At 42.6% G+C, this 26,635-nt stretch overlaps 1 protein-coding gene across 1 annotated transcript; it reads right to left on the reverse strand.

Moving 5' to 3' along the window:
• Nucleotides 1-4,422: 4,422 nt before the first annotated feature.
• MBL2 (mannose binding lectin 2) lies at nucleotides 4,423-9,909 on the reverse strand. The gene is made up of 5 exons (XM_084772038.1): nucleotides 9,825-9,909; nucleotides 8,697-8,880; nucleotides 8,042-8,158; nucleotides 5,855-5,923; nucleotides 4,423-5,159 (listed from the first exon to the last, which is right to left on the reverse strand). Exons 2-5 carry the CDS (start codon nucleotides 8,869-8,871, stop codon nucleotides 4,786-4,788), a joined length of 735 nt encoding a protein of 244 aa, XP_084628164.1. The 5' UTR covers nucleotides 8,872-8,880; nucleotides 9,825-9,909; the 3' UTR covers nucleotides 4,423-4,785.
• Nucleotides 9,910-26,635: the final 16,726 nt, after the last annotated feature.

Consider the following 26,635-nt stretch of genomic DNA (forward strand, 5'->3'; position numbering starts at 1 on the left):
CAGTCTCCGTGGGCTGGAGAGATGGCTCAGTGGCTGAGAGTGTTTGCTGCTCCTCTGGAGGGCCTAGGATCAGTTCCAGAACCCACAGTTGACTCCCAACCTCCTGATCCAATTCCAGAGGGGTCTGACACCTTTTCTGACATCCACAGAAACTGTATACACACAGTGTACATATATACAGGTAGGCACACACATATGCACATAAAATATGTAAATAAATCTAGAAGACATCTTTTGTTTTGTATTTTTAAAAAGCTGATAAATGTTCAGGGGCAAAAAAGAACCAATATATTAAGATATTGAGATTGAGGGATAATAAATAGTTATGTCAAAACAAATAAAAGGTAAGATCCATTTTTAAAGTACTATGGACCACTGGAAAAAGAGTTCAAGATTTCAATAGTGAATTCTATGTCTGGTTAGAATGTCTGATGTTGACTTTGTGACAAAATTAATTCAAGAACAGGGAATTTGCCTTTAATCCCAGTACTTGGAAGGCAGAGGTAGGCAGATCACTGTGAGTTCGAGGCCAACCTAATCTAGAAAGCAAGTCCAGGACAGTGAACGCTACATAGAGAAACTCTGTCTCAAAAAGCAAAAACAAAACAATACAAAAACAAAAACAAAAACAGAGAATTTGCATCTTCCCTGGAGAGGAAATGGTACTTTACAAATAGTGGATAGGGATTAAATTTGTCATCTCTGTATCTCTGCCACAACACACCTGTTTGTAAAATAAAGAGGTTTCTGATTCTGCTGGTCTTAGCCTCTGATGAGGGTGTCAACATCTAAAGCACCAAGCTTTTACATAAGAACCTTTGAGAGACAACCACCCTAAGGACAGCAGAAGGATGTTGCTGACAAGGCCCAAAGACCCTGAGAGGAAGTGAAGGTGAATAAACATGAAGTGACAAGGTCTGGACCCACTTGGTCTACCTGACAGATTCCAAGCCATGCAGGGCTACACAGAAAGACCTTGTCCCAACCATGCCCCCCCCCAAACATGCAGAGCATAAAGAAGAAAGGATGAAGAGTATAGCAAGTGGGTTGAGTTTCCATGCGCACCTGGGAGCATGAGAGAGTGGACTGAGAAGAGTGAGTGAGCCAGGGTGAGTGGGTGGACACAGTTAGGGCTCTTTGGTCCCAATGGTCACAGGTTGACAGGGAGTGTCATCGTGGTGATACACTTGTCTATAGCCACAGTCAGCTCCCCAAACTCAAGCAGGAAGTAAATAGAGAATAAAGTGTAAACGTGACTGAGGCTTTTCCCTACTCAATGGGTTTTTTTTTTTTGTTTGGTTGGTTGGTTTGGTTTGGGGGTTTTGGTGGTTTTCGAGACAAGGTTTCTCTATGGAACAGTCCTGGCTGTCCTGGACTCATTCTGTAGACCAGGCTGGCCTCAAACTCACAGAGGTCTGCCTGCCTCTGCCCCCCGGGTTCTGGGACTAAAAGTTTGTGCCACCACACCTAGATCCCAGGCAATGTTATAAAGGAAGGGAATTTCAAATGAATTGTAGGTTGAAAACTAATGTTGATAATGATTAATCTTGGTACGTGTAAGTGTGTAGAAAAGAATTGAACCTATAAAAAAGTGAGGGTCGGTTACAAGCTGACGGACTCAAGGCTTGCATGGTCCTAGGAAGTCTATATGGTATTGGAATCTGGTTCCAGAACAAAGTGAGCCTAATACTAATAGGGGGAAAATAGTGCACAGGTGTCTCTATGCAAGAAAGTCTGTCATCGTGTGTCACATTAGAAATCCAGCCCGGTGAATTCCGTTCCCAGTGAGTCTACAGCTAACCCTGACTAAACTTAACTACTAAGCAAGAATGTGGCACATCTATGCAGTGCCCACCAATACCCGCCTTTATTATGATCCTAACAGTCGGATGGATGTATATTATATCATATGTCACTTTTCATTTGTTTTAAGTTTATAACTTCTGGGGTTTTTTGTTTGTTTCTGGAGCACTTGAGAACACAGGATATAAAAGTGGTGTTGTACAGGCAACGGTTACAAAACTCCTTATCCACTGGTGAATTTGATTTTGCATTAACTTTCTAGCTCTCTTTGCCTCGGATCCTGATAAAGGTACAAAGTCAGCTGTGTCACTAGGAAATATTGACTATGGCAAAGATGACCTCTGGCCCGGAGGACAGAATGAAGTAAAAATACTAGCTTAGGAGCCATAGTTGTGATTCTGTGACTCGTGTCCTTCATAGAGTCCTGGAAACTGCTTATAACGCTGTTCTCAGTTGTTTCCTATCAGAGATGAAGGGCCTTCGCTAGTATTACTTTATGCCTACTGCTACACTGCCAGAGTTCTTATTAGAGAAAATGCCATGTAGGGTGTTGCCAGGCGCTCCTCCACCACAGGACAATGCTCAGTGCTAAATGGTTCCCTAATGCCAGGCTGTCTTTACTTCTCCTCTTCCCCCACTTCCTCCTCTTCCTCTGCCTTCTTTTTAGAGGGTGATTTTTGTTGTTGTTGCTTTGTTTTATTTGTTTGTTTGTTGAGACAGAGTCTCGCTGTGTATCTCTGGCTGGTCTGGAATTCACTATGTAGACCAGCTGGCCTCAAACTCACAGAGATCTTTCTGCCTCTGCCTCCCAAGTGCTGGGATTAGAAACCTGTGCGTTTCTTCTTCTCCTTCTCCTTCTCCTCCTCCTCCTTCTTCCCCCCCCCCTCTCTCTCTCTCTCTCTCAAGAGCTGGAGACCAAAGTGGTCAAAGGTAGGAATTTTATCAGTCTCTGAGTATATATGTGAGAGTGTATATATATTTTCTTCATACGTGTTTACTTTATGCATCTCCTTGGGTGTTTGAGGTGTGGTAGTACGTGCAGGCTGCTGCCGCTTCAAAGGCTTCCCATGTTGTTCCCAGCATGAGTGGTTCCCTGTATGATTCCACTTTTTGTGTCATGGGAACAATAGCCCTAGGGACACTGGGAAATAAGGGCCTGGCTATGTGGTATTCAACAAAAAAAGAAGCCAACAGTCACTTCAGCTTAGACACCTGCATTCAGATTACATGGCTATGTGTGCAGGAAAATCTATGAACTTTTACTATTAGAAACAAATATACTGAGTTTAATAACTGCAGAAAAGAAACTAATCATGATTCTATATATAACCAAAAAATAAGTACTAGTAACTTACTATTTTTCAAAAAACCTTCTAATACCACTGAAATATCTAATGACACCCTCCAGGCTAAAGCATATAAAATATACCAATAAAAATTATTTTATAATGTTATATTATATCCTTTTATATTTATTTGTATTTTTTAAATATACCAAAAAAATTAGAATCCTGGCTAAATGAAGAGATAAACTATTAATTGGAGACTTAGTAGTAAGTTGCTAAATCTGTTTAAGTTGACTGACAGGAGTAATGCTGGAATAATGAAAAAATATTATTATGAAAATTGAAAAGATAGTCCTATCATCTATTTTGATATCATGTAGGGGGGAAAACCAATGCTGAAAGGCTTCTATTGCCAGGTGCAAGTATCGACAAACAGAGCAACAGCAAACATGCAAAGTCCAAAAAACAAGTCTACACATACTCACCTGATTTACAATGTTTTGATATCAATGTAGAAAATGGTTTTTTCCAGTAAACAGCACTTTACCACATGGATATGTATTGGGGATAGGCAGAAAGGTTAACAACAACACTTTAGAAAGAAACATAGGACAATATCATCCTAATAAGCAACAGTTTAACTTTCACAAAGAACTAACATTAAAAGAAAATATATTAAACTGCTCTTAGCAGTGGAGCCCTCTCTCCAGCCTCAAGAGGTTTTATTTTTTCCTTTTAATGACCAAAAATTATAAGCCATTCAATTGTATCTATTAACAATAAAAAGGTAAATTATGATGTTTTGATATAAAGGAGTTCTTTATAGCAATGAGAGGAAGAAACCTCCACTGTTTGTAACAACCTGAATGAATATCACATGCTTAACTATGTAAGAACTAAACATAAGACATAAAACAGTACACACAGAATGATTCTGTCTATAGGAAGTTTATAAACAGATAGAATAATTTTGTTATGGTAGAGATTAAAATCATACTTATGGGCTGGAGAGATGGCTCAGAGCTTAAGACTTGTTCTTCCAGAGGTCCTGAGTTCAATTCCCAGCAACCACATGGTGGCACACAACCATCTATAATGTGACCTGATGCCCTCTTCTGGCCTGTGGGTGTACATGCAGGCAGAGCACTGTATACATAATAACAAATAAATAAATCTTAAAATAAATAAATAGAATTATACTTATCTTTGGTGACAGTAACTAGGAGAAGTAACTAAGGGTTTCTCGTGTCAAAGAACTGTTCTGTGCCTCTACATACATGACGGTTATTAGATGATAGATAGATAGGTAGAGGATAGACTATATATATATGTGAGATAGTATATATATATATGAGAGAGAAGGAGAGAATGTATTGATCTGTTCACTTGAGACTTAGATTCTGCCCATCATTTAATGTCCTATTAAATACCTGAGACTAGGCTGAGACACTGTGGAGTTAGCTAGGGTGACATCATTACCCAAAAGAGGACTCAGACGAGCACAAGTGTTTGTCATACATGAAAAATAAAGTCATTTTATTTCTACCTCTTCACAAGAAATTACTATCCCCCCCAAAAAAAGTGTTACAGTATAATTACGCAAGTAACGTTTAATTGTTTGTATTTCTACATATTTTATATTTCAGAACAAATTGTGGACTTATGGAGTCCAAGGAGGACTGACAAACAAACAGCCTCAGTCAGAGAATTCACAGACTGCCAAAAAGGCGTCGGCACAGGAGACGTCGTTCCACGCGCCGCTTAGCAGGACCACCACACAGTCTTCCGCAGACCCGGTGTCGTTGGGTTCACCGCTGTTCCAGTTAGTGTAGTGCACTCTGTTCCCTGCCAGATCCACAAAACGGTCTTCGACCTCCCGATCCGTTATGCCCAAGTAGGCTATATCTTTGGCCACACTCTGGATGGCTCTGTTCTCCTCAGCATTCCTGGGAGTGGCCATAGAGGCCCCGAACTGGGAACACAGAGCCTTTGCTCCTTCAAAGTTCATCTTTTTCCCGCTGCTCAAAAAATACTTCTTGCCAACTTTTACACTCAGGGAGAAGAGCACCCCTAAAATGTAAAGAGGTAGGGGGCATCAGCATCTCTTCTAGACCACTTGCGTCAAATCCAAACTGAACCACGTACACTCCATTTTCTCTGGTGGCATATAACACAATTTGTGTCTTCATTCATGAGACCCCTTGTGAAATGCTTACACAAATCAAAACATGTTTCTTTTACCCAAAATCCGAGTTTAACTGTTATCTTGCTTTTTTCCCTTGCAGTCTTCATAATGAACAAACAGGCATAAAGCCTTTCTATGTTTAGATCTGCATCGCAGGACACCGGAATTCTGAATTCTACCACTCTGTTAATTCACAATTAAACAAAAACATCTGGGGATATCTGGCCACAGCTGGAAGAAGCATACTTAGCCCCACCTCCTAGTCTAGATACCAGGATTAGAAAAAGAGCCCATACATTCCATCTGGGGTGAGCAAGATCTGGACCCTACAGAACGAGGGTCCTGGTGTCATACTCAATGCAGGCTGTAAACTGGCTTCACCACTGAGTTCTCTGGTGGTGAGTAAATAATTTAATTCCCAATTGCCTCTGTTTCTACCAAATGGTGGTTGAGAAGATATCATGGGATCAGAAGATGAGTAATTTTTTTCAAGTCCCAGTAATATTCCGCATGCAGTGAATATTCTGCCTTCCACCATCCCCAAACTTAAGTTGCCCTAAAAATAAGAGAGGGTACTTACACTTCCTTATGTTTCTCAGCTCCGATTTCAGGGCTGCGATTTCTGAATCAATTTTGGTAGTATCATATTCTAGAAAATTAACAATGAAAGATACTGTTAGGGTGAGGACCCAATTGTGCGTATTAGGAAGCGCGGTATCTTTGTCAGATAAAAAAGAAACGAAGTTTGCCTTTTGTTTTGAACACTAATAAGTCCGCCTTTACTTTTAAAATTAAAAGAGAAAAAAAAAAACCTCTGCTTTTACCTGGCCTAAGACATCAATCTTTTCCTGATACTTTATCTAAACCAGGCGTTGAGGGGCTACTTTTGCTAAAGAAAGACTTGAGTCCTCGCTTAGAATTACAGAGCAATATAAAAAGAAGAAAGGCCACCTGTCGTTCCTGCCCACAATTGGTGCGTGCTCCTTTATCTTGGACCACTTCCTTACCTCTGCACGTCAGCAGGTCAGCTGACCACACACTGCCTTTCTAACCCTGTCTCACCCTTTCAAGGATTACAGGCCAATGATGTCATCATCAGATTTCAGGAAGATCCAGTTCTCACAGGACAGTCTCCCAAGATGAGGCAGTTACCCATGAGGGCAAAGCAATACTGAGAGTAGAAGTGATGGATCACCTTATAGGAATCAGATGGTCGCCTCAAGTGATAATGGTTGAGGAAGACTTTAGACCGCCTCTCTGAACCAGAGCTGGGACTATCATCAGTGAAAACATACCTTGAGGAGGACTGCTTAATTGTGAATTCTTTCTGTCCCTTGGTCTATTTTTTTTTTTCTATATTTAAGCTCATAGACAGACTGAGAATGAGTGATTCCTTTATCTGTTACTCTCTTAATACTCATGTGTTTAATTGACATGTGGTATTATGTGACCAATCCTAGCTTTTTGGAGCCACCAGAGCCCAAATTTTTATCCTAAAAGTTTTAGTCAGAGCCAGGAGTGATGACAAATGGCTTTCAGGCACAGATATGTGGATCTCTGTGAGTTCGAGGGTGCCTAGTGTGTATATAATAAGTGAGTTCCAGGTCAGTGAGGGATACATAATGAAACCCTGTCTCAAAAATAAATAAATTGATTCATTAAATAAGTAAAATGCTAGTCCCATATACAAAGTATTTCAAGTATATAGAGATTTCACTAGCACATTAATGTACTCACTGATGGCATAGCTCATAACAGTCCATCAGAGAGATGCTATCCCTAAGAAATTTTATTTTTGTTGCCCTTCAGCTGCCTTGTTTGTGGAGGCAGTGGCGTTTGCTATTTTGGCGGTTGGTGTGTGTGTGTGTGTGTGTGTGTGTGTGTGTGTGTGTGTGTGTGTGTGTGTGTGTGCATGTGGACATTTGTGTGGGCGCCTCTAACTTCACAGTGATGGGATCATAACGGGCACTACTGTACCCATGTTTTTCACGTGGATGCTGAAAGGTCAAGCCTAAGAACTCACATTCGATGACAAACACTCTACCAACCAAGTCATCACCCTAATTCCTGTCCTGTTTTGGTTTTACTGAAATTTGTCATGAAAGAAATCATCAATATTTTCTCTTGGTTCCTCACTATTCAAATGAGAAGGGCATGGGCTACTTTCTGTGAGTTAAGTAGCTATAATATGGTACCAGCTCTCCTCATAAAAGATTGTGCTCTCCCTTCCGCCCTCTTTGAATCTGGGCTGGTCTGTGCCTTTTATGAACATGGCAGGAGTAACTATGGACATCTTCTGAGCCTCACAAAGCCCTGAAGCTTCTGTGTTAGGAATTGTATAATCGCTCCTACCTCATCAAGCCCTGGATAGCCTATGGTACGATAAGAACCCATGTCAATGGCCCTCCTCAAGGCAGCTGACGCCTTGACAGAAGCCAGAAGTACGGAGCAAGACCATTACCCACCATACCCACCACAGGTATAAGTAAGCTCAGCTGAAATCAGACCTTTTGGAGCTAGACCCACGGGACTTTAAATAAAGGGTTCTATTTGTAATCTGCTGAGTTTTGAATTGCTTTCTTAGAAGTGAGCTATAATTTACACAACCTGCCAGTACACTTTGAGTAGAACAGACATAATAAGCCCACACTGAGATATAGTGGCATCTCTCCTTGAAGCATTGAGAAAATAGCACATCCTCACCAGCATTCTAGGTTCCAAAGCCCCGAATGCCATCGGCTCGGATGTTCTGAAATGACCCCCTTACCTACTCTCTCTCCACGGTCTCCTTTTGGCCCCACAGCTCCTTTTGACCCAGGAGGCCCCGGGAGCCCTGCAGGTCCTACCTTTCCAGGAGGACCCTGCAAGCCTCTGAGCCCTTGACCTGTTGGAAGACAAACAAAACGCAAGTCGATATCTGTGTTTTTGCCCTTTTTCCAAAGTGCAGTGCCCTGTGATAAGTCCTCCCTGGGGTACATGACACAAACCTACATGAGGTCCACTTTCTAGGACAGGCAAGACAAACATCACCCACTTCTGTGTGGGAGCCCAGGACATCAGAGAACTATAGCTCTATCTGTTCTGGATTGCAATATGTTGCTGATCAAAGTACAGCATGCCTAATAAGAATTTACTCTCCTTGTCTCTCTAGTCAGCTTCCTCTGTGATGGAGAGTCAGAGAAAGGGGCTGGAAAGAAGGCTCAGTGTCTAAGCTGCAACTACAGAGAACCTGAGGTCAATTCCCAGCACCCATATTAGGTTGCTCACAACTGCCTGTAACTGCAACTCCAGGAGGAGGATCCTATGTCTTTGATCTCCAAGGAAACCTGCCCTCAATGCACATGACACACGCGTGCATACACGCGCGCGCGCACACACACACACACACACACACACACACACACACACACATACACACATACCTGGCTCTCCTTTTTCTCCCTTGGCACCGTCACGTCCATCTTTGCCTGGGAAACCATTCAGGCCCGGAGAACTGCAGGCAATCACAGGGCAGGTACTGGGAGCACCTTCAGTTACAGTCTCTGCATAAGATGCTGTAACCACACACAGGAGAAGGAAAGGTGGCAACGGGGACATGGTCCTCACCTTGATATGGGTAAGATCATGAGAGATTAGCTCATCCTCTTCAGTTAATCAGCAATATGTACACCATCCATACCTCTGTCCTATAACTTGGGGACAGGCATTGTACAGATGGGTCACTCACTGTGCAGATGGTATTTGGAAAAATCAAGGATTCCATATGATACTGTGAGGTTAGCATTTTAACAAAAATAGGCATGGCAGCACATATATATATATATATATATATATATATATATATATATATATATATATATATATCTCAGTGTCCAGGTCTCTGGTATCACCACAGGCAGGTTGTGAATGGTTCTTTCATGTCAGCAAGAGCAAAACAGCTTCACGTTACCAAGTCACTAATACCTGATGGCCTAGGGGTTGAAACTGTACAGAAAGACAATGTTCTGAAGGATCTCACATGTGTGCCCACCTACACGTTGACAACATCTGCAGCACAGCTGGTTTCTCCCCAAGACCAGCCAGTCATCCTTTCCTCAGTTTCCAGCAATAAACTGCAGGCTAGTGGTGTAATGAGACAGGGTCAGACCCCAATCTCACAGTGGGTCTACCGGCCCCGCCCACAATGAACTTGAGTGAATTTCTTGGTGGTTCGTTTTCATCACAACAAGGCCGGCTCGATGAGGAAAGCAATTCCTCTGTCAATTTCCCTCTAGGAGATTCCTCTCTACTTTCTAGATGCCACATGCCAAAACTGCTGACGATTAGCCAACCTGCCTCAATTCCCAGCCCTGAGGGTCTTAGGTCCCATGACACTCTCTTTGTAACATCATCTTTGCAAACAGAAAATTGAGAAAACTCTCCGAGGTCCAGGCAAGCAGAGAAAGTGCTGCCACCAATATGATTTGGGCCCTATGGCCTCTTCCCTCAGGCAGGCCTCTGAAGGTTAATCAAATCCCTAGAGTCTGGCTCTAGAACCCAAATCCACTCACCAGAAATGACTTTCAAGGCTTTGGCAAAGCAAGGGTTCAGAGGCAAGGAAGCTCCCCCCTTCAACCCGGAACTCTGACAGATGCTGCAGCGGGAGGGAGGAGCTGAACCTGACTTTTTTAAAAGGACAAGCCAAGCTGACCTTCAACCCCAGATTAATAAGCAACTGTCTTTAGGGCTGTACTATACACTCCTTACGAGGATTCCCCAGAGGCCTCCAGTGAGCGCAACGTGGCTTGTCTCCCTTAATGCAGTACCATCTCCCCTCCTATTGGCATCCATTTGGCTGCCTCTCATGACTGAGTTGCCAATAATAAGTAGGTTCAGTGTATCAGTTTCCTTGCTTCTAATACAGGAGCACACACGTACCCAAGCACACATACGCTGTCTGCACACTCACTATTTACACGTGCACATGTGTATACTGTAAAGGACTGCAGACCTTTTGCTGCCGTCAATACATAGAAAACATTTCGGGACCCCCACACTGTTGTCTTCTAACTGGGGTCTCCTGGCTCTTCAGTGCTCTTCTCTCTGGCTCTTTCTCTTCTACTCAAAGGTCCTTGTATCCGAGAAACTTACCATGGCCTTATCTAAAATAGTTCCACCCAGTCCTCCTACCTTAGGCTGTGTTTGTTTGTGTTGATTACAATGCACTGCATTGTAGCTGGTTTTATTGCAGTAAAGTGTATTCTATTTTGACCATTATTAAATGTGTAAGTCAGTAAGAACATGTATGTTGTTACAAGGTCGCTAGACCCCGTCTGCAACAATTTCATCATCCTAAACTGAAATTCTACACAGAAAATAATAACTACCCAGGTCTCTGGTCCTCACCACCTCTGGTAACTGTCATTCCATGTTTCGTCTCTAAGAAGTTAAATGCTTTAGATGGAACCCATTGTTGGAATCGTGGGATAATTATCATATGATGTCTAGTTCATCATTTTTAGGATAATGTCACTCAATTTCATCTGTTACATATTTTCATTCTTTTTGAGGCAGGGTAATATTCTATTATGTGTCTGTATCATATATTTGGATGTTTCAGTTTTATAGCCCAAATTGCTAAAAAAAAAAAAAAAAAAGAAAGAAAGAAAGAAAAAGAAAAAAGAAAAAAAAGAAAAACAAAAACAAAACAACAACAACAAAAACCAAGCCAATCTTCCTTCATCTGTGAGTGATAAGCCGATATGTCAGATGATGGGAAACTCTAAGAAACAAGAGTAAATTACTTGTTCATGAAATGAAGCATAAAGCTCATAGGTCCTATGATAAATAAAATAAATTCACTGTCAAGTGTTTATTAACTTATTACTCTACAAAATGATTAAATTAAATCCATGGAGAAAAAAATCAGTGGCTGACATAGATCTCAAGACGGCATAAATTTAAAGGTGTACAATCAGAAAGTTTTATTCAGTGAGGAAATAGCCCTGAGTCTTGACTGTGGTTGTTATATAAATCTGTGATTTTTTTTTTTATGGTTCATAGGACTAGACACAAAGAACAAGAGGCGCATAAACAATTAAACCCCCAGACATCTATATCTTATTATTTTATTGTCCCAATCCATTTTTTTAGTCTTGATATTTGTCCTACATATCACAGATGAGAACCTATGGGTTAATTATAGATGAAGGAGCCATGGAAATTTCCTGTAATAATTTCTCAATTTGGGTGAGGCTAAGATTATGCCAAAAGTAGGGATTTCAAAAGAGACTATCAAAAAAGATGTGTGAGTTTCAAAGAATAACAGTGATCCCTTTAGATTCAGTTTTCTTCCAGTTCCACAGAATCAACAACCTGAGATGTGGACTAAAGGAGAAGAAAAGTGACAATACTATGAAGTCACCGTGGACTCAAAATGTGAGATCCACCTGGTAAGGGACAAAATAACAGTCAATCATAGCAGAACTTATAATTGGATTAAAGACTTCAGGTGTTTTCCAAGGGTCTTTAGAGGAAACACACACACACACACACACACACACACACACACACACACACACACACGCCCAAAATAAGATGTCCTTTTTAAAAAAAAAAAACTTGTAAGATTTGTTCTGACTATCGTGAGGAGAAAGACTAAAGAGAAACAGAACTGGACACTACAGCACAGACAGAAAAAAAAAATCATGATCTAAGTAGCAGATGAGAGCAGCCAGTTGACTCAAGAAGGTAAACGAATTTGAGCCATATCTAGGAAGTATGAATGGCTAAGCATGGAGATTAGCCTGATGGGAAATGACAAAAGATGAGAAATTCTCAACGAGCTTCTGACTTGAGTATCTAAGGGCCACTCAACCGAGATGGGAAACAAAGGCAATTGAAGAGCAGTTAGGGAAAGAAGACAATGAACATCGTGTGGGTGAAGAGTCATGTCTCATTGGTCAATTGGGACAGTATAGTAGATATGGCACAGTACATGTATAAAGCACAATTCAGTAAGTTCTGAACTATGTTTCTGGTTTTTACACTCATTTATCTGTATGCGCTTGTGTGCATGAATGCAAGTGTATGAGTGCACATGTGCATGCCATGGTACACATGTCAAAGCCAGACGACACAAGACAGTTTGTAGGAGTCTCTTCTTACCCCATATGGGCCCTGGGAATCCAACTCAGGGAGTACCTTTGCCCACTGGGGCATCCCACCAGCCCTTGACCTCCATTTCTAATGCAGCTACTTTCATGTGCCTGTCTGCTTTTCACTGCTCCAATAAAATACCTGAGATAATTGACTCACAAAGAGGAATGACAAGTTGTCCCTCTTCCTTCTGTGCCTGTGATGAGGCAGTGCCTCATGGTGGGGATTTAAGCAGACAATATCTTACAGCCAGAAATGAGAGAACGAGGGAAAGGCCAGCTTTGCACAACCTACCCAGGAGTTTTCCTCCAGTTTCCTAAAGCCGCTTGGCAGGCTCCATCTCTTAATGGTTTCACCATATGCCAATAGTGCCTCAGGTTGGGTACTAAGTCTTTAATACAATGACCTTTGGAGGTATTCTAGATCTAAATACAGCAGCTGCTGTAGAAAAGCCGTGTTAGCTTGGAGTATCGAGGGAACCAACTGTGAGAGTTTCATACACAGACAGAGGGTAGCGTGGTGAAGGCCACCAAATAGCAGAAGAAATATGGTTGGGATACCCTGCCAGATCCTTTTCAAGCAGACATGGGCTTATGAAGGGCCTAGTTTCCTTATTTCCTGTTAACACATCCCTGTGCCTATAAAACCATCCAGGGTGGTCAACAACCACATGGCTAAAGCCAATTTCTGTTGCTTCAGGGCATAGAAAAGGCAGGAGGCATCTTGTCTTATGTCTCTTCAATTTCTTATGTCCCTTCATTATTCTTAGTCACCGGAGCTTCCCCTGACACTGGTGCAGTGGCAGAAGGTAAGATCGATAGTTGATACCAGGTCACACTGGCGGTGATGTCTTTGATCACAGTATCTGAGTTTTTTTTGCTTTGGTGTGTACTTAGTCCCAAGGTCAGGAAACTGTCCTTCAGACCCTGACCCTGCCAATCCTGGAACTAGGCTGTGAAGGGATGGACATCTGGATGGACTGTCAACCTGACAGCTAACCGCAGAGCTAAGCTCTACGCACATAAACAGCCTCTCCTGCTGCCCTTGGCAGGGCTATTGTGCCACAAGAATTCCCTGACCACCTATATGACCACGTGCTTACATACATACAAGGTGTGTATTTGTTCTGGATCTTGGGGACTTGTGGCACTGCTTCCACTCTGATGACCCCACCAGAAATCCGCCTTACCCCAACGGGCCACCAAGACAATGGTCCCTCTGCCCTACATAAAAGAAAAGGCAGATAGATCTCTGTGAGTTCAAGGCCAGCCTGGTCTACATAATGAGTTCCAACCTGGCCTCTGTAAGGAAGAAATGGAAAGCAAACATGATAAGGCTTTCTGACACATAAGAGAGAACTGTACAGGCTGCTTTCAGCTCCTCAGATAGTCACAGGCAAGCAAGAACAGAAGAAACAGAGAGGTCAGTACAATGCGCCTGATGCTGGGATGCCAGGTAGATGCCACACGGGCACACTGACCTTTCCACACTCAGGAAAACACCACAGCCCTTTGAGTACTTAGGCTGTTGCTAATTAGACCAAGCCTCCTTCTTGATGAGAATTAAGCAAACTATTTCCCCAACTCTTTTCTCTTTTTATTACTGTGCCTATCTACACTGAACAGTCAAGCTTTAGCTCAACTGGAGACACGGATGACCTCATCAGATGGGGAAATTAACAAGGACCTAAAGCATCTTCCAATACCATTCAGGATGTTTTTTGTGGTCTCCTTCTCACCTCCATCTTCCCAGGACCAAAGGCAGAGCATTTATTATAGCAATCTTGGACTAACTGCATCACTGAAGTCTGAAACCTCACACTGGAGACTTAACAAATATTCTCCCTGTAGATCACAGTCTACGCGAGAGCTCTCACTTATATGCACACACATATGGAACTTCTGTGAGTCTACACCTTTCCATATAATGTATCCCTACTGCAAGCGTATGTGTAAAGTGTAGTTTCACTCCTATGAAAAGGTTCAGCACTCTGGTGCCATTTAGAAGCTAATGATCTAAACAGGTAAATTTAATATAAAGATTTATTAAACTGTGATAAAAAAAAAAAGTAACTAAAGGCTACAACAAAAATCTCTATGATTCAGATACTATTGAGAATGTGCAGGAGCAAACCAGGTGTCATGGTGCTTTAATCCCAGCACTTGGGAGGCAGAGGCAGGCGGATCTCTGTGAGTTCGAGGCCAACCTGGTCTACAAAGCAAGTTTAGTACAGCCAAGGCTACACAGAGAAACCCTGTCTCAAAAAACCAAAAAAAAAAAAAAAAAAAGTGCAAGGACTACAGCGATGATCCAGTGATTAAGAGCACTCACTGCTCTTCCAGAGGACCTATGCTAATTCCCTGTGTCCACACTGCAGCCAAAAACCATTTAGAAGTATAGTTCCAGGGAACACAGCGCCTTCTTCTGGCATCTATGGCCACCGTGTACACATGAAGTATACAGACATACATGTAGGCAAAACACTCAGACGCATAAAGTAAAAATAATTAAAATTGGTGGCATTTAGGAGTGTGTGTGTGTAAAACAACAACAAAAAAAGAAAAAGAAAAAAGACTCTATGAATTGGAAAGAAAGCAAACGGGAGTGCATGAGAAGGTTTGAAGGGAGGAAAAAGAAGGAGAATGATGTAATTATATTACAATATCAAAAATAAAAAATTTTAATTAATTAATTTCTAAAACAAAAAAAAAGTGCAGTTGAAATCCTAAGATTCATGTGGAAGCACAAAAGGCCCCAGATAGCCAAAGCAATCTTCAACAAAAACAACACTCCTAGAAGTATGACCTCGTCTGACTTCGAGCTACATTACAGGGCTGTAGTAACAAAACCAGCATGGTACTGGCACAAAAACCAAACGCATAAGTCAATGGTGTAGAACAGTGAACCAAGATGTAAGCACACACTACGGTCACATGATATTTGACAAGCATGCTAAAAATACACAGTGGAGAAAAACAAACAAACAAAAGTTCTTCAACAAACAGGGCTTTGAAAACTGGATTTCAACACATAGAAGAATGAAACTTGATCCTTATCTTTCACCCTCTCCAAATCCATCAGCTCCTGAGAAAAATAAAATAAAATAAAAGACCTCAGCACAAAACCTGAAACTTTGTAGCTCCCAGAGGAAAACGTGACACATACATAGGCAAAGTAAAGACACTCAGAACAGGACTCCAGTTCCCTAGGAAATAAGACCAACAATCAATACATAGAACCTCATCAAATTAAACTGCTTCTGTGTAGCCAAAGAAACTATGAAGTAAGAGGCAGCCGCCTATGGAATGGGAGAAGAGCTTCATCATCTACACAACTGACAGGAGATGAATTTATAAAACGTACAGGGAACTCAAAAGACCAAACACCAAGGAAGGAACCAATTTTAAAATGGGGTATGGAACTGAGAAAAGAGTTCTCAAAAGTAGAAATAAAAATGGCTGCTAGATCTTGCTAAAAGTGCTCAATATCCTTAGCTACCAGGGGATTGTAAGTTTAAACCACGGTACGATTTCCTTTTATTCCAGTCACAATCTAAGCAAATGGCGCCAATTGCTTCTACACTCTCAGCGTTGGTGGGAAGGTAAGCTGGTACGATCCCTATGCAAATCAATGTACCGGCTTCTTGGAAAATTAAAATGGGATTAGCATATGACCCAGCTATACAATGCCTGAGCAAATAACCAAAGGAAATATCTACCATGTCTCAGCAAATACCTGAGGATATTTGCCTGTTCATGTTTAATTCATCCCTATTCACAGTAAGTAGGAATCAGTCTAGGTGGCCATCAACTGATGAATGATTAATGAACATGTGATATAAATATGTAATGAATTTTAATTGGCTGTAAAGAAAAGATGATTTTTTTACCCAGGCGTGGTGGCACACACCTTTAATCTCAGCACCCAGGAGGCAGAGGCAGGAGGATCGATGTGAGTTCGAGGCTAGCCTGGTCTACAAAGCATTCCAGGACAGCCAAGGATACACAGGGAAACCCTGTCTCGAAAAACCAAAAACAACAAAAAAGAAAAGACGATTTTCGCAGAAAACTTTATAGACTTGGAAGCTACTATACTATGTAAGGTAGCCCACGCCCAGAAGGACCGACGCCGCATGCTCTTTCTCATATGGCAATTCTAACCTCCAATTTTTCACATTGTGTATTTAGTTTGGAGTGCCTAGAAGAGAGGATGCCAGAAGGGGGCCGTGAAAGAGGGGACAAAAAAGAAGCCTTGGGCATCAGAAGGACATTTGTAATGAGAGAAAACGGCAGGTAGAAAAGTTTAAGAGGGGATAGATGCAGAGAAAGAGGAGGGGAAGGGTCAACTGAAACTAAGGATGTATGAAAAAGCCACATGGACACCTACTACTTTGGGTTGGAACACAGGGAAAAGAGTGACACACGGTGAACAACACCTTGGGGGACTGCGAGAGGGGCTCCAGGAAAAGAGACAGAGGGCCTTTCACTTCAGGTGTGTTTCCTCCCTGAATTGTTTGTGGACATGATTTCGTGCCTCCTGTGACAAACACTTACGTTCAGTTTTTAAAGATGTTTATTCCTGTGAGAGCATCACCATAGAACCCAATCTGGTGAGAGGAGATGCTGAGTGTGACATGTCTTCAGCGTGCCCTGAATCTAGAGCTGGCCTTCTTCTGCCTTGCTTTGGTGCATTCCCAGATATAATCTGTGGTCCATGCAAGGCAATTGTGTTCAAACCAGTGTCCTGGAAAGTTCTGGAAAGGGCTGCTCTGTTAATACTTAGTATGTGCTTACTGATGTTTATTTACATGGTTTTTTTCTGATCATGTTTTACTGATCATTTTTTTTCTAAACTCAAACTACCTTCCTTGGATTATTGCTTTTTCTATTACACTCCTGTATAAAAAGACAACTGAAACTGATGTAAGTTGTCTACAGAGTTAGATTATCATCTGTCTCATTCTTAAAGGCACTCAAATCCCAGGTCTCAGAGACACAGATCTCCATAGGTTGCCAGAAGTCAACAACTTTGTAAGCTAATTTCAAGTATATAATTTTTTTAAGTTTGAGTAGTGGTATCCTGCATAGGAAAATAATATCCCTTCCAGAAGCTGTAGGTTATTAGACAAAAACCCAGAGCTAGGAGGACACCTCCCTGTGAATTATTGAACAAGAACTCTCCAGAGACCCTAAAGTATTACCCACTATTGTCACCGCTCTTTGTTACCCACCACAACTAGGGCATAAGACTATGTTGCTGAAGACACCACATGGTTTGGTTGCAAGACATAGAAAAAGTCGAGCTGAAACCGAGCTGGAAGTTTCCTCTCATTAGCTAGCTTCTGTAGTGTTCAAAACTGTGGTTCAGAATGCCATCCGCATCTTAGCCAGGCACGGACCTGGATGCTACAATACTGACCTGCCAGGCAAAGTGTGCCCAGTAGTGCAATAGTGGTGTGGCTGATAAAGAGGTAACAAACTACTCCATACATGAGCCATGGATGCGCATTCCCACACACATACACAAAAGAAAGAAAATACATATTTTAAAGCAATGTGAGAGAGAGAAGGATCACTGGTACTCAGGGCATATGGGCATAGTCCATCATGGATGGCAAGTCAAGGCAGCAGGAGCTTGAGACCACTGGTCACATCGCATGCACAATCAGGAACAGAAAGCTATGAACTCCATGACAAGCTGCCTTTCTATGATTTATGATTCTGATAGGGAACCAGAGTGATGCATGTGGACATATTCTGTAATATAAAGACACACTTGTACTTTCTTTGTACTTTCTATTATTAAAAAGGCCCTTGCAGCCGGATGTGGTGGCACACTCCTTTAATCCCAGCACTCTGAGTTCAAGGACAGCCTGCTCTACAAAGTGAGTCCAGGACAGCCAAGGTTACACAGAGAAACCTTGTCCTGGTGGGGGAAGAGGAGCACTTGCAACATACATACTGTTATCAATTTAACCTGTCCGTGTCTTTGGGGGTTTGCTCTGAGATACCCGACCCCACCCCTGGCCTGCAGCCTAGAGTCCTCTGTAGAAGTACACAGTTGATAACTGCAGAAACTAACTCCAAGGAAGGTTCTGAGCCCGTACATCTACAAAATGAGGGGAGAATGCGCAGGATGATGAGGCGTGGACCAGCAGACACCACCTGGCCAACCAGACAAGAGGCTGCAGAACAGCCGACTGCCTTTGCCCTCCCCACAGCGAGGTCAAGCACTCAACTGTCTCTTGTTCTCAGCATGTTGGCCAGTTATCAGTCTCTGCCTTAACCGCCGCATAGCACAAGAACTTTTCCCAGAAGAGAAAGACAGCCAGAGTGATGGGTGGGGTAAGTCAGTGCTTCAAAGGCCATGGACAACATGGCCCTTAGCAAAACAACAGCAGCAAGCGCTAATTGTCAACTTGACAGACTAGGGTTGCTGGGAGAAGGAGCTGTGGGCATTTCTGCTGGCTAAAGATGAGACGTAAAGCAATTTTCAGGGTGTTAACCTGCTGCCTTCTCAGGCCGACTGCAGGCTCTCGGAATACAGGGCGGTGTAAAACTCCCCTTTCTGTTCATTTGTCTGCCCTTGTGATGGCTAGAGTCACCGCTCTGGTTTTCCAGCCATAGTTATTTGTTTATTTATCTATCATTCGTGCAGCCACACTCATGGCACACTTGTGGAGGTCAGAAGACAACTTTGCTTGGTCCTCAAACATTTTCCATCTTTTACTCATGATCTCTCACCAGCCTGGACACACCGCTGAGCTAGCTGGCCGAGGAGCTTCAGGCATCTGCCTGCGCATCTTCCAGGGAGGCATCACCTGGATTACAGGCCCATGCCTCCATGTCTCTCTTCCTCTGGGTGGCAAAGGGGGGAGGGGTCTGGGCATCTTAACTCACCCCCTTATGATCATGAGGAAAGGATTTACAAGCCGAGTCATGTCCTCAGCCTCATCCGGGCTTACAAGTTGAATCTATTATGACCTGAGAAATTGTGACAAGGACAAGAGCTTGCCTGTAAACTGGGCTTAAAGGGAAGGTTCAGCATCTAGAGATCTTTCAGGAGGGCTCATGAGAAACGCAAGCCCCTGTCAATGGGGGAAAAAAAAAGATTGCTCCCTGCATGGAAGGTGGCGGACTCATGGAAGTGCATAAGTGGGACTGATCAGGAAATGCTTACCCATGTTGATTCCTTTGTTTAAGGAGCCATAGAACATTAGGAAGGAAAGGTTTTTGTCCTCAGATATTGGCTCTGGAAGTCACAGTAAGGGGTGAGTGCAGGGACCCTATGAAGCCCTGGAAACAAACACGCATGGGCAGTGTATTCCAGGATAGTATGGGTCAACCCTGCCATCTTCTGGCCATACTGAGAACTGCATGGCAAGCATTTCTTGATAAGCACCTAATATAGGACTTTCTTTGCCTTGTAATTTAGGGGCAATATCTCACTTAACTCTTGCAACACCCTGGAATGGTACATAGTATATCTGTTTCATTCCTAAGTTATGTGGTCCACAGAAGTACTTACATGATTCTACATATATAATTTTTGTGGCTACAATTTGTAAAAAAAAAAAAAAAAAAAAAAGACACAAAACAAAGTCAGCAATGGAAAAAAAAATCAGCAATGGAAATAGCATATAGGCTAAAGTCCAAAGGAAACCAGAAACAAACTTCTGGGAGTTAGAGAGGTTCACTCAATTTCTCCAACCAGAAATTGTGAGAAACATACAGAAGAAGAAGAAGAAGAAGAAGAAGAAGAAGAAGAAGAAGAAGAAGAAGAAGAAGAAGAAGAAGAAAATATGACCCTACAAAAACTCATTCAACTTAAGGAAGAAGTATTTGCTTTGGCCTGCAGCTTCAGAAGGGATGAGTTCCACCCTCCTAGGAGGGCACGGCAGTGGGAGACAGCTGTTCACCTTGTACCCACTCCAGAAGCAGAAGGAGATGAAAGCTAGCGCCCTCCCAACGCATTCTTTCTTTTCTCCTTTTTAGTCACTGTAGGACCGCAGGCAGTGACGTGGTGTCCCCTACACTCAGTGTAGGTCTTCCTTCCACTAAATGTCTCTGGACACTCCCTCAAAGGCATGCCCAGGGTGTGTCATGGAATCTAGTCACATTGACAGTGAAAGTTAAACATCAGAGCATCACAGGCACTGTCTGCAGACCGTCTACCCAAAGCCCAGACTCCTGGAAGGACACAAGGACTTTAGCATAAATCATAGTGTACACTCACAACTTAGGTTGCGTTTAGTTTTAGAAAACATTTTTCTAAGCTCTGGGGATGAAAACTCTTAAAAATTCAGGTCCTGACAGGAAGTTTTCCTGATGGACTTTTGTTTGTTTATGTTTGTTTGAGGATTTGTTTTGTTACTGGTTGGTTGATTAGTTCGTTGGTTGGTTGGTTTCGGGATTTAGTTTGTTGGTTTTGTTGTTGGGTTTTTGTTTTGTTTTGTTTTGTTTTGTTTTTCCAAAGCAGGGGGCGTCTCTGTGTATTCCTGGTTGTCCTGGAACTCACTCTGTGGACCAGGCTGGCCTCAAACTCAAAGATCTGCCTGCCTCTGCCCCCGAGTGCTGGGATTAAACACCACTGCCTGACCCTGGTGGGGTTTTGAGAGCCGTAGGCAGAGTGGGTTGCAGACAGACTTAAATTAGCAGAGTGATCATAAACCAGCATCGTAGCCTGGCCAAGCAGAGCTCTTGGGACAGCAGTCAACACTGAAAGCTGCCTGACAGCCATGCAGACACGCAGAATTTACTGCTGAAAGGCAAGGTCTTCAGCCTCAAGTCCCTAGGAATGACCGCTGGTGAAATGGCCTGAGAGGATAATGAGCCGCTGCGGTCAACAGGAAAAGATGGCAGACAGATCTCTTACTGCGGAGCAGGCAAGGTTCATAACAATGTATCAGAGTACACTGCAGAGAAAAGCTACGCCTTCCTCTGCACCCAGTACAAACCACTCAGTAGGGAGAACTGAGATCTAAATGGGACAGTTCCTTTTTAAAGGGACAGTATCCCTTGGAACTCTGAAGTGGGTGGGGAGATCACTAAGGGCTGAAGTGACGCTGTAACCATGTGCCCCAAATGTCTGGCTCCCTTCAGCTCAGGAGTGTGATCTCTTGGTTGTTGACGTTGCTGTGATATTCCTGCCGTTAGTGCAGGCCTTGTAAGGATTCGCTATGAAAGATAGGGAGCCAGAGGGGTCTTCCCAAAAGTGAGAACCGTCTGGGACCAGAGCAAGGAGGTAAATGGTCGCTTTGCAACCTTCTTTGTGCCCACGCCAGTGCTAAACTTCAAGGGTTTTTTTTCTTCTTTAATCAACACAGCAACCCTGCAAAGAAGAAGGGGGTAGGGTCTTCGTTTCTATACCATGAGACCCTATCTCAAAAACTAGAAACAAAAACAATAGCAACACCAGAAAGAGGGGCTGGAGAGATGGCTCGGTGCTTAAGAACACTGGCTGCTCTTCCGCAGGACCCAGGTTCTATTCCCAGCGTCTACATGGCAGCTAACAGCCACCTGTAACTCCAGTTCCATGGGACCTGATGCCCCCTTCTGGCGTCCACAGGAACTGCATGCACATGGTGCACAGACGTAGCACGCAGACAAAACAGCCATCCACCCAAAAAAAAAAAATCTAAAACATTGAGACTGCTAGAATAAAAACACTTTAAGATGAAGGAATAGTGTTTGTTTGTTTTAAAAAGACAACCTTTCTGAAAAGGATTCCAATAACACAGAAAATAACCCCAAGAAACACGAGTGCATTAAAAGGCTTTTGCAGAGCAAGGGAAGATGGCCTCGAAGACTGGTGTGGTGACGGACACCTTTGACCCCATCACTCAGAAAGCAAAGGCAGGCAGATTTCTGTTAGTTCTAGAACAGCCTGGTCTACATAGGGAATTCCTGGCCAGCCAAGGCTACATAGTGCGAAGACCCTTCTGAAGGAAGGAAGGAAAAAGGGAGGGACGGAGGGAGGGGGAGGGAGGGAATTTTAGTCATTACTTCAGACAAGGAGTTAATATCTAGATATAGATTTTTTCAAGCCATTAAACACTAAACCCTAGAAAAACAAAACTGTCATTCAATCAGTAAGTGGAACAGACGGCTCTCAAAAGAAGAAATACAAATGGCAGTTAAGTAGCCACCACCCACCCCAGCCCAGCCCTGCTCCACCTCCAACAGTCGGGAAAGCAGCCTACAGGGTCATGTGAGAGAGAGAGAGAGAGAGAGAGAGACAGAGAGAGACAGAGAGAGACAGACAGACAGACAGACAGACAGAGACAGAGACAGAGAGACAGAGACAGAGAGACAGAGAGAGCGCGCTACCCCTGCCTCTTACCAGCCTCAACATTCAGCAGAGCAACCCTGCACCTACATCAACAGCACAGTGGTGCTGGCCCAGGTAGAGGGGGCATGGTGAGCTAACTCAGACGGCAAAAGCAAGAGAGATCTGTCCCAGCCTCTCACAGGCTGGGAGAGTGGGCCCTGCGCCTGCCCTGACACAGTGCAACTGGCTCTGGAGGCATGCGCTGCCCTCAGGGCATGAGAGCCAGAGAGCTGGCCCTGCCCTCTGCTGAAGTAGCCCAAGCAGTGCTGGAAAGCTCACCCCAGTAGTGTGGATACAGGAGAGCCGCCAATAGGCTGACCAACTCAGCTACCACCCAGGCTCAGATCCAGGGCTCTGAATGGGCCCACCCCAAAATCTATATCATCTTCAAATGGTTGGGACACGTGAAAAGGCCAGTCCTGCTGATGCAAAGCTGCAGGATCTCCATGACACAGGGCAACAGCAGGATAACTGGGAGGATGCTTGGTGGGGATTGAATACTGATGGTGTCACAGAAGCCAGAGCTCTCGGACCAAACCAATGACTCTGAATATTTGCAAGTGAAGATGTGTAGACAGAGCGATGTACTGTGGGACACACCTCCACAATGAGATGTTTTCTATGCTTTGTTTCTTGTTCATTTTGGGGGTATGTGTGTATGTGTCTGTGTCTGTGTGTGTGTTTATGTGTGTGTGTGTGTGTGTGTGTGTGTGTGTGTGTGTACTTATTTTGCAGGGGAGGTTGCAAAGGTGAGGGCAGATATGAGGACATGAGGAGATGAGTGTGATTAGGGTGCATGATGTGAAACTCACAAAGAATCAATAAAACATTTTTTTAAATGTCCAATATCCCTAGCCATTTGTAAAACGAAAGTTAAAATTATCTTGAGAGTCTATCTCACCCACACACACAATGGAATTTTATGCAACCAAAACATAAAATTGAAATTATGAAATTTGCAGGAAAATGAATGGATGAATCTGGAAATTATTATAGTGAGTAAGGTAGCCCCGACTCGGAAAGATAAATACCACATGTTCTCTCTCAAACACAAATCTTAGATTTTAATTTTTATATGTGTGCATATATGTGGGGGGGTATATACCATGAAACTAGAAAGGAGACGGAGAGAGGGGAAATTAGGCTTTGAGGAAGTGGGTAGGGATGAAAAAGAGGCTAATAGAAAACACGTGACATGAAAGTGGAGAGGAAACGACAGGGGTGGGAGGGGTGCAGGTGGGGGCTAAGGATGAGGGAGAGAAAGGATGGGAGGGGATCAGTGGGAAATGCCACAGTGAAGCGCATGACTCGGTGCTAATTAAGAAACAAAGAGCATGGAGAGATGGCTCAGCCATTAAAGGCTGGGCTCCCAACCAAAAATACCAAGAAAGAAAGAGAGGGCATTGGAAAGAAAAGCCAGAATCCATGGTCTTATAGTCATTTCATCATCATGCCTGTCACCTTCCAGAGCTAACCGTTCATGACGAGAGTTAGGGAGGATTGCAAAGACCTATTCTGGCCTTTTCAATTTAACATCACCTGATAATTATCTCTTGTGTTGCTTTGGAAAGACACTTTATTCAAATTGTAATGAAACACCACCTAGCCACGAGCAAGGGTGATCAGTAACTTGTTTCATGAAATCAAAATTCTAGGGAAATCTCTGTGTATAAAATGAAATCAAAATTCTAGAAAAAAATATCTCTGTATAAAATGCCACTAGCCAGTCATAGTAAAGTTTTATCTGATGGGAGGGCCAGTCCTTCCTTTTAATCTTTTTTTTTTTTCTACCTTTGTTTGGAGAATGTGTAAGCAGATGGTTCAATGTCCAGCCTTCAGTTAGAGGTTGCCCTTCTCCCTAGGGGAAAAAATAGATTTAACAGGAATCAGTTGTCTATCAGAAAATTCTGTTAATCAAAGGTTTCATAAGAAAACAGCAAGTTGGCAAAACAACTCACCCTGTTGCTACAAGTAAAGGCTCCTCACAGGTCTCATTCCACTTTTGTTCAAAGGGGTAAACATATTTCCTGAATCTTTACTGCCACTTATCAATAAGTAATTTGGGGTCCTTTAATATAAGAAAGAATAACTTTATAACTTGTATAAAAATATGTAACTTCCAACTCATTTAAAGTTATACTATAAATTAAACCATAAACACAAAATATAGTGTTTCTGATAAATTACAACAGTGAATTCCCACCCATAAAATAATATCAGTATAACTCTTGTGACAATGTATTTCTATCCCAACTACTCTATATTATTCTGTCACAGAAACTTAATTTCTAAATAACTAATTATATCATCTCTTTTCTGACATCCCGCCATAAAACCGAAAACAAATATTTTTCCTATGAGAGCAATTTAAAAAATAAAATAAAAAGCAATAGTCAGGCAAATGTGGGACATGCCTTTTATCCTAGCAGTCAGGCAGCAGAGACAGGCAGATTGCTGAGTTGGAAGCCAGCCTGGTCTTCAGAGCAAGTTCCAGGACAGCCAAGGCTACACAGAAAAGCCCTGTCTCAAAAAACCAAAAACAATACAAAATTATTTGTGTTTCTATAAAAACATCACTCAAATGCATCCATGTGTACATTATGTTACCAAATGTATTATAGTGGCTTATTTTTACAATATTAGGAACAACACAGATATATATTAGCAGCAACACTCCCAGTCAAAAGCAAATATAAAACCTTTATTACAGTTCATCTCGCTCTTGTAGAACACAGATGCAGTTTTTCAAATGCTGAGAATCAAAGCCTCTTACCATTCATTCAGATGATGCAGAGGGCATGAATGGGATTTTTAGCAAAGGCAATAGTATAGTATGCCTTCCAGGACTGACCTGTGAATCTCTAGGTGATTTGCATTGACATTGTAAGCAGATTTATTAAAAAAAAATCACCAGCCATATTCGACCATGAGACTAGATATGAACATTTTTAAAGTGGTAGAGGACGAAAGAGCTTAGGAATTTAGAACATCGGGCTTTCCTCTCATCAAATCATTTATCCTTTAGAGAGAGACTGCTGCTCTTTCACAGTTCCCATCAAACAAAAGAGGAAGAAAAGAAAGAATTCATTCAGGCTGGAAAAGCTCTTTCTGGCTGTCACTAGTTTGGCCCTGTTTCTATGAATTGCAGAGTATAAACATTTATGTGAAATAAACTAGCAGCTCTGCTTAATGATTTTTTTTTCTGTTTGGTTTGTTTGTTTTTTCAAGACAGAGTTTCTCTCTGTAGCCCTGGCAGTCCTAGAACTTGGTCTGTAGGCCTCAAATCCAGAGATCTGTCAGAATATATGTTTTACTAGAACCAATTCATAAACTATGAAAGACTCTTTAGTTATAACACACCAGTTATGAAACATTTCAAGTGAAAGCCCTTTTTGTTTGTTCATCTGCCTGTTGTGGGGTAAGATGTAACCCAGGGCCTCACACGTGGCAGGCAAGTACTCTACCACTGTGCCATCTCCCCAGCTCTGAAATTTCATGTTTTACACTACATTTACTTAAAGTTCCCAAGATTCCATTTCCCCAGAAATGCAGATCCACTCACGGAATTCAGTACGCTATGTCCCCAGGTCCCAGTTTTGCCTCATGGACACACTGTGTTCATCACGGTAGGGAACCACAAAGCCTGTAGAATCTGTATCAATATAAGAAAAGTTAAGTGTGAGGAGCAGGGGAGAGGTCTCATTTAATAAACTGTCTGTTGTATCACCATGAGGAGCTTTGTTTGGATTGCCCAGCATCTGTGGGGAAAAAGTTGAGTGCTGCTAGGAATGCCCAAAACCCCAGCACTTGGGAAGTACAGACAGAAAGACCCCTGTGGCTTGCTGGCCCATTCTGCAGTGAGCTTGAGGTTCAATGAGAGACTCTGTCTCAAAAA

Source organism: Acomys minous (genome assembly GCF_964271855.1).
Source record: "Acomys minous genome assembly, chromosome: 2".
NCBI classification, from domain to species: Eukaryota; Metazoa; Chordata; class Mammalia; order Rodentia; family Muridae; genus Acomys; species Acomys minous.